The 14,459-nt window shown below is 33.7% G+C and overlaps 2 protein-coding genes and 1 non-coding gene across 3 annotated transcripts; 1 reads left to right on the top strand and 2 right to left on the bottom strand.

The window, feature by feature from the left end:
- Positions 1-3,325: 3,325 nt before the first annotated feature.
- On the bottom strand, positions 3,326-5,521 carry LOC136069762 (pectate lyase-like). Its single transcript, XM_065778642.1, has 3 exons — positions 5,354-5,521; positions 4,499-5,239; positions 3,326-3,885 (listed from the first exon to the last, which is right to left on the bottom strand). Exons 1-3 carry the CDS (start codon positions 5,461-5,463, stop codon positions 3,525-3,527), a joined length of 1,212 nt encoding a protein of 403 aa, XP_065634714.1. The 5' UTR covers positions 5,464-5,521; the 3' UTR covers positions 3,326-3,524.
- Positions 5,522-6,523: 1,002 nt separating this feature from the next.
- On the bottom strand, positions 6,524-8,575 carry LOC112007041 (pectate lyase). Its single transcript, XM_024039357.2, has 3 exons — positions 8,409-8,575; positions 7,554-8,294; positions 6,524-6,940 (listed from the first exon to the last, which is right to left on the bottom strand). The coding sequence occupies exons 1-3, from the start codon at positions 8,516-8,518 to the stop codon at positions 6,580-6,582; spliced, it is 1,212 nt and encodes a 403-aa protein (XP_023895125.1). The 5' UTR covers positions 8,519-8,575; the 3' UTR covers positions 6,524-6,579.
- Positions 8,576-12,611: 4,036 nt separating this feature from the next.
- TRNAP-AGG (transfer RNA proline (anticodon AGG)) lies at positions 12,612-12,683 on the top strand. Its single transcript has one exon. It is a non-coding gene; the product is annotated as a tRNA-Pro (tRNA).
- The last annotated feature ends 1,776 nt before the right edge of the window (positions 12,684-14,459 follow it).

Genomic DNA, 14,459 nt, shown 5'->3' on the forward strand with positions numbered 1-14,459 from the left:
TAAAAATCAAGTTCCAAATGGTCAAATAGATCGTGTCCCTCTTATAGTTATAATTTGTCCGGATATGATCAGATAGTAACTAGTTTAATTGTATTATTGTTATTGACCACAAAATGGAAATTGGATAAGTTTCAACTTTTAACTTTCATGTATTATCCTCTAGTTGTGTATTTGAGGAATGAAAATTGGTTTACGGCCACAGGATTAGTGGCTTATAGAGAACCAATACAATTGTGGAGTTCTTAGTTCTTACATAAAAAATTGGAAGGCTTGATTTGATTACCCAATCTCAAATCCGCTCATATCGAATGCAGTCCAAAATTAGCCAGAAATATTTTTGGAATGTCGCAACAACCTCCCCGAAATTTCCTGAACAGCCATGAGTTTTTTTTTTTTTTGGGTCATCTAGCTAGAGTGAGACGTTTTCGTTCACTAAAGTAACTCTTACGTTATTTTAAGTGGTTATTCTATTTTAAGTAATGAAAAGAACTTGTTATTCTTAACTCTTTACTCTTTAGTCATGAGCCATGACACCAATTAATTACACCAACTTAGGTCAAATATTCCTTTTTTTTTAGTATATATAGTCCCACTGTCCAAAAAAATGATATAGAATCACAGTGAAAGTAGCACACGCACAATACAAATAAGCATACAATTGACATGGAAATACCTCAACTATATATAAAGATAGTCATTAATTCATAGCTATTCGTCTACAGATAATTTAAATTTCCACACGTACTTGTTCATACCTTAATCCAGTGGCTTTTGAAAATTTCCTTCTACTTAAGTCCTAAGTTGTATGTCAAACTCAAACTACACTCATTTGAAGAACCAATATGCTATTTTGTACTCTTTTGTACCATGCCTAACCCATTAAAACAAAGTGCATTCGAAATATATGCCTCAAAAAATTATAATTGTCAATAAGTACTAGTCAAGCAACTTTCTTTTACTTTGCATTCGAAGAACGGAAGAACCAAGAAATCCAAGATGTTGGAGGGTTTTTCTTTTTGGTTCTGAAGAGAGGTCACTAAAGTTTTTGTGGCTAGGAGTTTGGAAGCTCCCTCTTGTCATTCATGAACAAAAAAAGAAGAAGGCATTCTTTTTTTTTCTTTTTTTTTCTTTTTACTTTTTTTAATTGAAATGCTCAAATAAATAAATAAATTGATATATGAAAATCTCAAGTCTCAACACCGCAAATGAGGAGGGAAAAAGCAACAAATCATTACAGATTCATTAGTTTGACTCTTTTTTTGGTCTAATCTATAGTTTATTTATTAAGAATTGGTATATATCATATTGGTTTGCAATTAACTTAATTAGTAAAGTTTTTTATAGCCTAATAAGAGATTTGGTACCAAAACTCGATTAATGTCTTAACTTGATGATAAAAAACAATCATTATGGTACAAATCAACTAAACTATACATCAATTACATAATGTTGTCGATCAGTGCATGCCTTTAATCAAACATGGAATTGTACCATTCACACATAAGTATTAATTACCTAAACTAATCGCACTATTTCGCCAAACGTCCATTAATGTTACTTTATTTTAGTTATATAGTCTATGGGACAAATTTGCTGGAATGCAGCAAGAGAGAGAGAGAGAGAGAGAGTCGGTGCACGTAAACAAGTCAATCATGACTAGCAACTAAAAATGAGTGTGTGTTTTTTTGACGTGAAGACTGCTAGCCCCACCTCTCTTGATCAACTGTGGATATGTAAGACTCGTTACCTATAAATTTAGATTCTCTTTGTTTTTTTTTGGATCAAATAAAGTTAGATAGTACTGTTACTCCTCTAGCAGTTGATTCTGTTGATTGACAGGAAAAAGGGAAGCATCAACGCTTTGTTGTTTTGTTTTTGTTTTTGTTTTTAGTTTTTTTCCTTAAAGAAAATTAGTCACAACTTACAAGTTACAACCTTAACAATCTAAAAAATAATATAATAAGAAAATTTGCGTCTTTCATATTACTCTTCTTACAAATATCTAGATTTGGTTAAAACTTTAGTATAACTTTAAACAATATTACACTATTTTTTTTTTATTAGATGTGAATTTTGAAAAATTTACAGTTAAATTATATTTTCTTCTTATACCTTAAATGCTTGCAAAATTTTAAGATAATCATAAATCAATAATTATCTTATTTAGTAAATATTTAAATTTTAAATTTTTGTGTTCTAAAATTATGTATAAAACATGAGTTTATATGTCAAATAGAAAAGATCATCTGTTTACAATGAAATTTAGCACGCATGTTACAAATTAATCTAGAGAATATATAATCTAATAATAGAATTTTTAAAATATTAATTAATAAAGAACTGTTATATGATGTAATTAATATGGTATAAAGTTACACTCAATATAAATCCTCACTGTATATGTGTATATATATATATATATATGTGTGTGTGTGTGTGTGTGAGTATATATATATATTCAATCAATCATTAAAACCTTGTTCTTATATGAGATCAAGATGACCATATCTATTCGGTTATATGAAACTGAATTACTTGCTTTCCGAGTGGAAATGTAGCTGGCAATAAGGTCATATACTCCTAGATTCGGAACAACATTGTTGATATAGATTTCATTATACTAGTTTTATGTATTCTATCTCTATCTCTCTAGAGTTCATTAATAATACTTTAGTAAGATTAGATTTCATTAAGAAATTTAGCAGTTGACCTAACACTTAGCTGATCCGCACTTCTTTAGTTGCCTTATATTTTCTTCAAAAAAATTAGTCAATATATATGAGCTTAAGCTAGAATAGATTTGAAATTCACAAGAAGAAGCCAATTTAATTGTCTAGTATTTCTATTTTTAGAGTGAAGATTCTAGATTCAACATAAATATTTAATTATAACATTTGGAATTTTTCTAGTCTTTGGCCCCCAAAAACAAAAGTGAAAGAAAAGGAGTATATTATCGCTTTTATAACAAGTGTTTTTCTCCACAGCTAGATGATCTTTAGTTGTTCTTGTTCACATATGGACCTCCACTATTTAACACAGAAGGAAAATATAGAGATTTCACCATAAAAAGGGTGGCTAGGGGAAAAACAAAGAAGTCAATTAAATCAACACTTGACTTCCTTATGATACGGAAAATGCAGTCGATATCACACAAAATGGTTTTAAAGCTAAATTTGCCACTGGTCATATGACTTACTGGCGCTTCAATTCTGCCTCTATCTATGGGTTAATTTTTTTTTTTTTTAATTATCTTATTTATCGGCTTTATTTATTTTGGAGATTTCTCAAAATAAATGAATTCTATAGGTATGTGGATTCCACAACATGTGAGAAATTGAACATATATATATATATATAATCTTTGCATAAGATACTTGTTAAGTGGTTAAGTAACATAAAACACTACAAATACATATAAAAGGTAAACTGTTGGCAAACAAAGGATTAATATTGTTCTCATCCTTTTTTTCTAGTTGCTCTCACAGTTATTTTTAGCTGATAAACTAGGGGTTCAGTGTGCTCAATTAGCAGCGGGAACCTTTCCTACAATTAAGTGAACCAGCAGTCATGGTCATTGAGCCCACCAGAGTAGATGGTCTTGCACTCAGGCTATATGCCCTAGCATAGCTAGAAGATGCACCTGCTCCCGACTGCCGGAAGTATGCTCCGTTCAACAGCAAATCCCCTTCGGACCTCCAGTTCCAGTGCTTCCATTCACTCTCTGATGCAACCTCGTGCTTGGTCACCTCTTTCTTAGACCTGTCATCAGGTGCAAGAAATCTATTGCCTTGGCTGTAGATAGTAGGGTCAGCACTCCCTCCAATAGCATACATTTCCCAGTGAGTGTAGTCATTGTTCACCACATGAAAATACCCATGTCTACACCTGTACATTTTTCAAATTCACCTTTATCAACTTTGTAGGGTGGAAATAGTAAAGTTACTAATTAACAATTTTACTAACGTAAAGACTGAAAAAGTCTTTACAATATAAGTAGCTAGACAATACATGTGAAAATTGTATAATGGATTATCATATATAAGTAGACATATGAGTGTTGTATAAGTAATATGAGTATAGTAAAACTACAATAGGTTTAAAGCTTATTGGACTTATATTTTAATAACTATAAAACACTTATAGACCAACATAAAATTGAATATGATTAATGCTACTTTAACAACATGATAAATAAATATTTAAATTATTTCTCTGTAATTAGTAATATAGTCTTTATAGTTAAATTTGTAGTATCTTTAATATCACATTTAATTTATTTATGTAAGAATATAAACTTATTACAAAACTTAATTTACGATTTAACATGAATGAATATAAATATTTAAAAGTTGATTTGTTAATTTGAGAGATTTATGTAATAGCATGTGTAATATTCATAGCATCTGTAATAATTATTTATCTATAGATCGATGACTTGAAGTGTGCCACCGTTATTATTATTATTATTTTTTTTCAATTTTGAACATGAGTTACCTACCTTGGCATTCTTTGCACTAGCCCTTCTCCAAAATGATTAAAGGCTACAGTAACTTGCATGTCTTTATCTTGTGTGAAGGAATCACTGTGGCCTAAAAGCATGACCTTGTCATGATGAGTCATGTAATTGTTGGAGATGGTGATGGCCGTAGATCCATGGACGGCATCTATGAGACCATCATGGCAATTAGACAATGAGCAATGATCCACCCATATGTGCTTCCCTCCAAAGATGGACACCCCATCACCATCCGATACTGTCCACCAGCCATAGTGATGAGGGGAGTCTCTTATGTCAGCATTGCCTCCTTGCTTACAATCATGAATATTGATACCATGGATGATGATATTAGTAACACGATGTATGGTAATGCATGGCCCTCCAGCAATGTGAACACTAGCACCCCTACCATCAATGGTCTTGAAAGAGTTCATCACTAGCTCTTGCTTAAGCTTAATTACCATGTCCCTTTTGAAGATAATCCACAAGGGTTCATCTTGTATAACGGCATGTCGTAGAGTACCCGGTTTGGGGTTCACGGCATCATCATCACTAGAGTCAGTGACCACGTAGATGTGGCCATTTCTTCCTCCAATTGCGTTCTTACCAAAACCAATGGCACAATCAGCTAATCTCTGGCGATTCTTGTCCCAACTGGGGTCACAACGCCAACAATCATCAATGGGGTTACCTGTTCCACAAGATAAATATCCCAAGTTCCTCCTAGAGGCATTGATGCTCCTATTAACAACCAAAAAAAAAATGTCACATTAATCTTTACTTACATAGAGCATGAATTATAGTATGAGATATATGTAGATGTAACATAATAATGTGGATCTTATTCTTACGTACCTGTGTACTTCATGTACAACAAGATCTGGGTCTTGTACTGGTGATGCGAAAACAAAACTTGGGGTTAGAATGTAGATGAAGATAAGAAGCAAAAGAGAAAGACGAGACATTTTTTTTTCTTGGATTTGGAAGAAAGTGGAGGCAAATTAGAGTGAGGTGAGAGCTGTGGTGTAGACTTGGTGGGTTATAAAGAAATAAAAGCCGAGAGTACAGGCGTGATTAATTAATCTGTGCATGTGGGGTCTCCATTATCGTAATTTCAGGGTTTTGTTTTTTTCTTCTGTTTTTAAGTTTTTACATTTTTTGGTAGTTTAAAACCGTTAATCAAGCCCCAATAAAATCAAACCCTGTAAGTCAAATTGGTTGACTCTCTGTCTTAAACGGGCCCGTAAGTGTTTTTCCTGTAGTCTTTGCGCCCCGTTCCCATTCATATGAAATACCTCCACCAGCACATGTTTTGTTATAATTAAGTTATAATTACTTTTAGATATGACAAAATGTCCTGCTCCGTTCTGATAGTACAAATTTTCCTCATTCCAAAGAGGTGATGTGTTAGAAAGGAATTTAACTACTCTATGAACAGTCTCGTTTCATCCAATCTCATGCCAGGTACATGCAACCTTATTAGGGATAATAAAATACCTTTGTCTCATCTTATTTTGACCCATCTTATTTTTGTTGTGCAAAGTTTTCCTTTCTCTACTATGGGGGCGAAGCACCCATGATTCGCCCGCATTCCCTTATGCGGCCTTATCATTCCTATGCTTCAACCATTGAACTTTCACCGGCTCACCCTTATGTGAATGGAAAATTATAATAGAAAGGATCATTATTATTGCTATATTTTGTCAATTATGAGTTGTCATTGGAACTTTGGTTAAATTGTGGTTTAATGTAGATCTTAGATTTCAATATTTTGATTTTTTGCTTGAACAAAAATCTTATTTAACAAACAAATTAATTAATTAAGCACCCTAAAAATAACTATTATTTGCTAAAAATATGTGCATTATTTGGATTAAAAAAAAATAGTTTTACTTACCAGAAAAAGATGCAAGGACATGAACAATATCAAGGTAAAACGGGATTCCTTTGCCATCATTTCTAGTTGTCTTATGTGTTTATAGAAATTACTCTTACAACTTGCCCAAAAAAAAAAAAAAATTTTTTTCTAGTTGCTCTCACAGTTATTTTTAGCTGATAAACTAGGGGTTCAGTGTGCTCAATTAGCAGCGGGAACCTTTCCTACAATTAAGTGAACCAGCAGTCATGGTCATTGAGCCCACCAGAGTAGATGGTCTTGCACTCAGGCTATATGCCCTAGCATAGCTAGAAGATGCACCTGCTCCCGACTGCCGGAAGTATGCTCCGTTCAACAGCAAATCCCCTTCGGACCTCCAGTTCCAGTGCTTCCATTCACTCTCTGATGCAACCTCGTGCTTGGTCACCTCTTTCTTAGACCTGTCATCAGGTGCAAGAAATCTATTGCCTTGGCTGTAGATAGTAGGGTCAGCACTCCCTCCAATAGCATACATTTCCCAGTGAGTGTAGTCATTGTTCACTACATGAAAATACCCATGTCTACACCTGTACATTTTTCAAATTCACCTTTATCAACTTTGTAGGGTGGAAATAGTAAAGTTACTAATTAACAATTTTACTAACGTAAAGACTGAAAAAGTCTTTACAATATAAGTAGCTAGACAATACATGTGAAAATTGTATAATGGATTATCATATATAAGTAGACATATGAGTGTTGTATAAGTAATATGAGTATAGTAAAACTACAATAGGTTTAAAGCTTATTGGACTTATATTTTAATAACTATAAAACACTTATAGACCAACATAAAATTGAATATGATTAATGCTACTTTAACAACATGATAAATAAATATTTAAATTATTTCTCTGTAATTAGTAATATAGTCTTTATAGTTAAATTTGTAGTATCTTTAATATCACATTTAATTTATTTATGTAAGAATATAAACTTATTACAAAACTTAATTTACGATTTAACATGAATGAATATAAATATTTAAAAGTTGATTTGTTAATTTGAGAGATTTATGTAATAGCATGTGTAATATTCATAGCATCTGTAATAATTATTTATCTATAGATCGATGACTTGAAGTGTGCCACCGTTATTATTATTATTATTTTTTTTCAATTTTGAACATGAGTTACCTACCTTGGCATTCTTTGCACTAGCCCTTCTCCAAAATGATTAAAGGCTACAGTAACTTGCATGTCTTTATCTTGTGTGAAGGAATCACTGTGGCCTAAAAGCATGACCTTGTCATGATGAGTCATGTAATTGTTGGAGATGGTGATGGCCGTAGATCCATGGACGGCATCTATGAGACCATCATGGCAATTAGACAATGAGCAATGATCCACCCATATGTGCTTCCCTCCAAAGATGGACACCCCATCACCATCCGATACTGTCCACCAGCCATAGTGATGAGGGGAGTCTCTTATGTCAGCATTGCCTCCTTGCTTACAATCATGAATATTGATACCATGGATGATGATATTAGTAACACGATGTATGGTAATGCATGGCCCTCCAGCAATGTGAACACTAGCACCCCTACCATCAATGGTCTTGAAAGAGTTCATCACTAGCTCTTGCTTAAGCTTAATTACCATGTCCCTTTTGAAGATAATCCACAAGGGTTCATCTTGTATAACGGCATGTCGTAGAGTACCCGGTTTGGGGTTCACGGCATCATCATCACTAGAGTCAGTGACCACGTAGATGTGGCCATTTCTTCCTCCAATTGCGTTCTTACCAAAACCAATGGCACAATCAGCTAATCTCTGGCGATTCTTGTCCCAACTGGGGTCACAACGCCAACAATCATCAATGGGGTTACCTGTTCCACAAGATAAATATCCCAAGTTCCTCCTAGAGGCATTGATGCTCCTATTAACAACCAAAAAAAAAATGTCACATTAATCTTTACTTACATAGAGCATGAATTATAGTATGAGATATATGTAGATGTAACATAATAATGTGGATCTTATTCTTACGTACCTGTGTACTTCATGTACAACAAGATCTGGGTCTTGTACTGGTGATGCGAAAACAAAACTTGGGGTTAGAATGTAGATGAAGATAAGAAGCAAAAGAGAAAGACGAGACATTTTTTTTTCTTGGATTTGGAAGAAAGTGGAGGCAAATTAGAGTGAGGTGAGAGCTGTGGTGTAGACTTGGTGGGTTATAAAGAAATAAAAGCCGAGAGTACAGGCGTGATTAATTAATCTGTGCATGTGGGGTCTCCATTATCGTAATTTCAGGGTTTTGTTTTTTTCTTCTGTTTTTAAGTTTTTACATTTTTTGGTAGTTTAAAACCGTTAATCAAGCCCCAATAAAATCAAACCCTGTAAGTCAAATTGGTTGACTCTCTGTCTTAAACGGGCCCGTAAGTGTTTTTCCTGTAGTCTTTGCGCCCCGTTCCCATTCATATGAAATACCTCCACCAGCACATGTTTTGTTATAATTAAGTTATAATTACTTTTAGATATGACAAAATGTCCTGCTCCGTTCTGATAGTACAAATTTTCCTCATTCCAAAGAGGTGATGTGTTAGAAAGGAATTTAACTACTCTATGAACAGTCTCGTTTCATCCAATCTCATGCCAGGTACATGCAACTTTATTAGGGATAATAAAATACCTTTGTCTCATCTTATTTTGACCCATCTTATTTTTGTTGTGCAAAGTTTTCCTTTCTCTACTATGGGGGCGAAGCACCCATGATTCGCCCGCATTCCCTTATGCGGCCTTATCATTCCTATGCTTCAACCATTGAACTTTCACCGGCTCACCCTTATGTGAATGGAAAATTATAATAGAAAGGATCATTATTATTGCTATATTTTGTCAATTATGAGTTGTCATTGGAACTTTGGTTAAATTGTGGTTTAATGTAGATCTTAGATTTCAATATTTTGATTTTTTGCTTGAACAAAAATCTTATTTAACAAACAAATTAATTAATTAAGCACCCTAAAAATAACTATTATTTGCTAAAAATATGTGCATTATTTGGATTAAAAAAAAATAGTTTTACTTACCAGAAAAAGATGCAAGGACATGAACAATATCAAGGTAAAACGGGATTCCTTTGCCATCATTTCTAGTTGTCTTATGTGTTTATAGAAATTACTCTTACAACTTGCCCAAAAAAAAAAAAAAATTTGCAGTAGTACCCAAAACAAACATATTTTTGTCTTCTTTTTATAGATAAAAATTATATCTTTGGTCAAATTAAACTTCCAAACCCATATGGCCTTTGTCAGTTCTAAACTGAACACGTTTTTCTTACTTTAGAAGATGATAATGGCAGTGTTGACTTCTTTCCAAAGTGAAAAGTAAATTTATGTGTGCAAGCTCGCCAAGAAAAGAAAAATTAAATATCACATGCCCTAAGGAGTTCTCTTTTCAAAGATTATCAACAAACACCATGTGTGTCTCTAGGGTCTAGGCACGACCATGCATGATCCTAATCCATAATTATATACTCTGTCAAATTAATTCTTTTTTCTTTCTCTTTTTTTTTATTCCCACTGACTGCGGAACAAATCTGATTTGTATATATATATAGTATATACATCATCGTGATGTATTATATAGTATCAAGGATCGTTTAGTCCTTAGCCGGCCTTCTAGTTAACCGTACCTTTACGTGCCCATGCATGTATATGAAGCTAGCTAGAATTATATTGTCAAAGACATCGTTGTCAATTAGGTTGGTGCATTGGACCTCAAGTGAGAAATAATTCTTATTTTCTGACAAACTTCACGACAACAAAGTGACGAGAAAGATACTTAATTAGCAAATGACTTTAGTGTTTTATTTTTGTTAAAGTACTCCTATTCGATAACAGAGACTGTGAAGGGATTTTAACCCTAAACATTTCAATTCAAAATATCAAAAGAGTTGAGCTACAAAACTCTCATATGAGATAAGTGTTTTAATTAATGAAAAGGGTAGCAACTATTACAACAAGGCATTAATCCTCATTTTATCGGAGGTGGGGAGATGTCGGAAAAACTTTCTGATAATCACCACAGGCCTTGTGTTCCCGAGTGCTTAATTAGTTTCGTTATAGAAATAAAAGTAGAAATATGGAGGTCTAGCTTGCTAAGTCAATCAGATTAATTTCAGAGGGTTATCACTTCCTAAAGGGGTGAATTTAAATTTTTAAATAAGAAACGAAGACTTTTTGCCGGGCCATTCTTAATATTTATCATATGAAAAATTAAGTTTCATGTCCTAGTAAAATTTGTGTAATACTAAGGCCATGTTTGGATTTTTTTTTTTTTGTCACTCATCACTCATCATTTAAAACACCCGACCCCGTTTGGCACCATCACTCATTATTCATCACTCAGTATTTTTTCATACTGTTTGTGGGCCCCATACCTGTCACTCGGTGCAGCCTTTTTTTTTTTTTTTTCAAGTACCCAAACTCATCGAACCTAGTAAAAAAAAAAAAAAAAAAAAAAAAAAAAAAAAAAAACCCAGAACTGAAGACCGAACCAGGAGAAGAAAGGAAAAAAAAAAAGATTGGTCAAAAGTTGCAGCTGAGTGGGTCCCCCATGTGTGTTTAATTACAAAAATGTCATTGAGTTATGAGTTATGGAAACTGAAAACAGCCAAAATGTGTTTTCAGTTTTCATAACTCATAACTCAAAAATCAGATAATTGAGTGATGGAAACAGAGTTATTGTGCAGCCTAACAACCTTTTTGCTATGGGTCCTATCATTCTTGAGTTATGAGTTATGAAAACAGAGAATTGAGTTATGGAAATCAAAAATCCAAACACCCCCTAAATGATCCATGCCGTTTACCAAAAAAAAAAAAAAAAAAAAAAAAGAAAAAAAAAAGATCTATGCCATTGCTTTTGAGAGAGAAATCATAATTTCAGCTTGCCCAAGTATGTGCCACTTTACCACAATGATCAGCTTGCCCAAGTATCTATGCCGTTTACCATAATTTCAGCTTAGCCTCAATTTCTTATAAGATCTTTGAAACCCCTCTAGGCCCATGAGTGTTTTTTTTTCTTTTTCTTTTTTTCTTTTTTTTGTAGATCACCGTTTGACTCAAATGTAAGCCCAAGCCTTATAATGAACAACCAATTTTTTTTTTTTTTTTTCAGAGAAAAAAAAAAGTCCCATTTGTGGCTCAACTTCAGCCCATTTCATTCAGATTCTTTTTTTTTTCTCCTTGTATTTTTCAAAAAGAAAGCGACAGTACTAGGCCACTTGCATCAATGATTCAATGTTGATAAATAGGGAATCTTTTCTTAGTCGAAATAGCCCACCACTCTAAACTTATGGGATTGGTATTAGGGGGGGTGGGTGGTGGTCACGGTCAAGGTCAAGGTCACGGTCACGGTCACGGTCATGGTTTAAGTCTTTCAGATTTTAACCAACATTTTGAGGAGTTCACTCCCATAAATTTACTTTTCAAAATTATCCAGTTTTCCCATTAAAAAAAAAAAAAAATTATCCAGTTTGTATAGAACCAAAGACTAGTCAAGCAAGATTAATCTTATTATGCTCTTAGCCTTAGTAGCTCTGCGGAAAATTCTTAGGTGTTTTGAAAGTATGAAAAAATTGTACTTCTTTCTTTTACATTTATAATATACATTACTATAAATTTAATGAGTAGTCTATAGTATAAATGTGAAAAGAAGAAATACTATTTTACCTGAGTTCATAACTGTAACTTTTTATAATAAAAAAAAAAAAAAAAATAAGAACTTATATTCATAAGTTTCTCTCTTTCTCTTCTCATTCTTAGCAAATTACATTTACTGTGATTTTAATAAATATCAAGTTTATTGTTTTAGCAAATTTGAAATTGCATTAAGATCTTTTAATAGACACCAAGTACATTCCACAGTTCTTCTAAAAAAAAAAAAAAAAAGAATATTCCACAGTTTCTTTATACAGAAACATGATTGTTCAGACACACTGTTTCAGGTCATGTGTCAAGTAACTTTCAAACAATGAACGCTCATATTATTATTTTTTTTTTTGCTGAATAAACGCTCATATTAAATCCACCCAATACCAAAAAGAGCATTCAAGAAACACCGACACCTTTCCCCAATCCCCAGTCTCCACCTCCAAATTCCAAGGGTGGCTTCACTATCTTGGGCTGTTAGTGGGCCCAAATAGTTGTTGCTTTTACTAATATAACTTTTTGTAACATACCAAACAGAAGGGCATTTGGTCTAGTGGTATGATTCTCGCTTAGGGTGCGAGAGGTCCCGAGTTCAATTCTCGGAATGCCCCCACAATGTTTTTTTTTAAAATAAGTATTTTGACACATTTTATTTTAAAGTTCAGTGTAACATTGATGCTTATATCAATTATCAAGTATCAACTCTCATGCCTCATGGTTTGACTAGTACAACAACTACAGTAGCAGCCAAAGAGAGAGAATTGAGAAAAAAGTGAAAGCCCTTTCATGGGGATATCTTTTGCCAACTTGGAGAGCTTTGTACAGCAAAGAAAAGTGTCGACAAAAGCGATTGGGACGATGGTCCCACGCTGCACTTTCTCGTGTATCTATCTACTCTGCAATTTTTCCTGTTGTGCCAAACACATGGAAACCCATACCCTAGTTGTTTTAGTTGATTTCCTTTGATATACATATGTAGATGATATGAGTGATGACGAGTTGTGATTGTCATGGTGTGTGCAATGATATTCATTCAGACTATATTAAGCCTATCACACAAACTCTTCATAATTTTTGTTTTCATATTTATATTATTGATATTCAAACCAGTGAGTCATGTTGTTTGCTTGACTATAGTTGGTGCGTACTTACTGCTTATGTTAAATTGCAATTTTATGGAAATCACTGACATATTTGAAGGTTCAATCTTATCAAAGATTGTCGTTCTTATTTGGAGAAAGCATAATGCATACTTACCAGCATAATTGTTTTCATTTTTGGAGTGACAAGAAAGCTAGAACAGCAATTGAAACAAACATATGATGTTAAATGAAGGCTTCTTGATGACATAAGGAAATCCAACAATCAGTACCCACATTTTACACCATAATCACCATACATACTTGAATTGTAACCTATGTCGAAAGCCAACATTGTCATATTTTACACGGTGGACTCAAAATATATACATATGAGTGGAACTTAAATTTGTAATCTTGAAAACCAAAGAAATGGATCTAATTCCGGGCAGAATTTGATGGTAAAATTCTTCCACTAGGCTTTGGTTTTATAGTCCCATCAGGGACGGAGTCAAAACTTGAAATTAGGGAGTAGCTCTGTTGTGCTAGTTGTGTGCAGTGGCTTTGCTATTGCTTAGCCGCCAATCTTTTCTTTTCTTCTTTTTTTTTTTTTTTACCTTTTTGATCAACTTGGGCATGCTCAAAGATGCACAGCAATATGCTATCATTAGAGATGAATTTTGTCTTTATGAATTCCTGATGTCACTCACAAGGATTTTGAGCCCATCCGAGGTCAGCTTCTTAATAGCAGTCCTCCTCCCCTCTTGATACTGCTGTAACAAGTTGGTTAGAGAAGAAGCTCGCCTTGCAACCCTTCAAGCCCAGAAAAGTTCAATGTTCTGGCTATTACTTTCTTCTCCCTTTTATAGAGCATCCTCAGTCAATCAGGTGATTCCTCTAGTTCTAGAATCATCGCAAACAAACCAACAAAAAGTTCTGCAACTATTGCAAGTGCCTGGCCACAACATTGAGACTTGTTACCGTCGCAACAAATCTACTGTTGTTGTTGCTAATACTGAGCCTACTCCGTCAATGCCTCCATTTCAGCTGAGTCCCAGTCTTCTGGATCCACTATCAACCTCTCCTCCACTGAACTACAGAAATCATAGCTCAGGCTGTTCGTATGACTGGTAATGCATCTCTTTCCACTCTCTGATACCATGTTAGTTAATATTGAAATCAATTGTATTGTATTTCATGATCAAAGTATATATATGAGTGTCTTTATATAAGAGGCATCTGTGTGCAGTACAAGAAAATATTGTCAATACAAGTAAATATGTATGCTATAAACTAACTGGCCTAAAG

Source organism: Quercus suber, unplaced genomic scaffold, assembly GCF_002906115.3.
Source record: "Quercus suber isolate HL8 unplaced genomic scaffold, Cork oak 2.0 scaffold_188, whole genome shotgun sequence".
Classification (NCBI taxonomy): Eukaryota; Viridiplantae; Streptophyta; class Magnoliopsida; order Fagales; family Fagaceae; genus Quercus; species Quercus suber.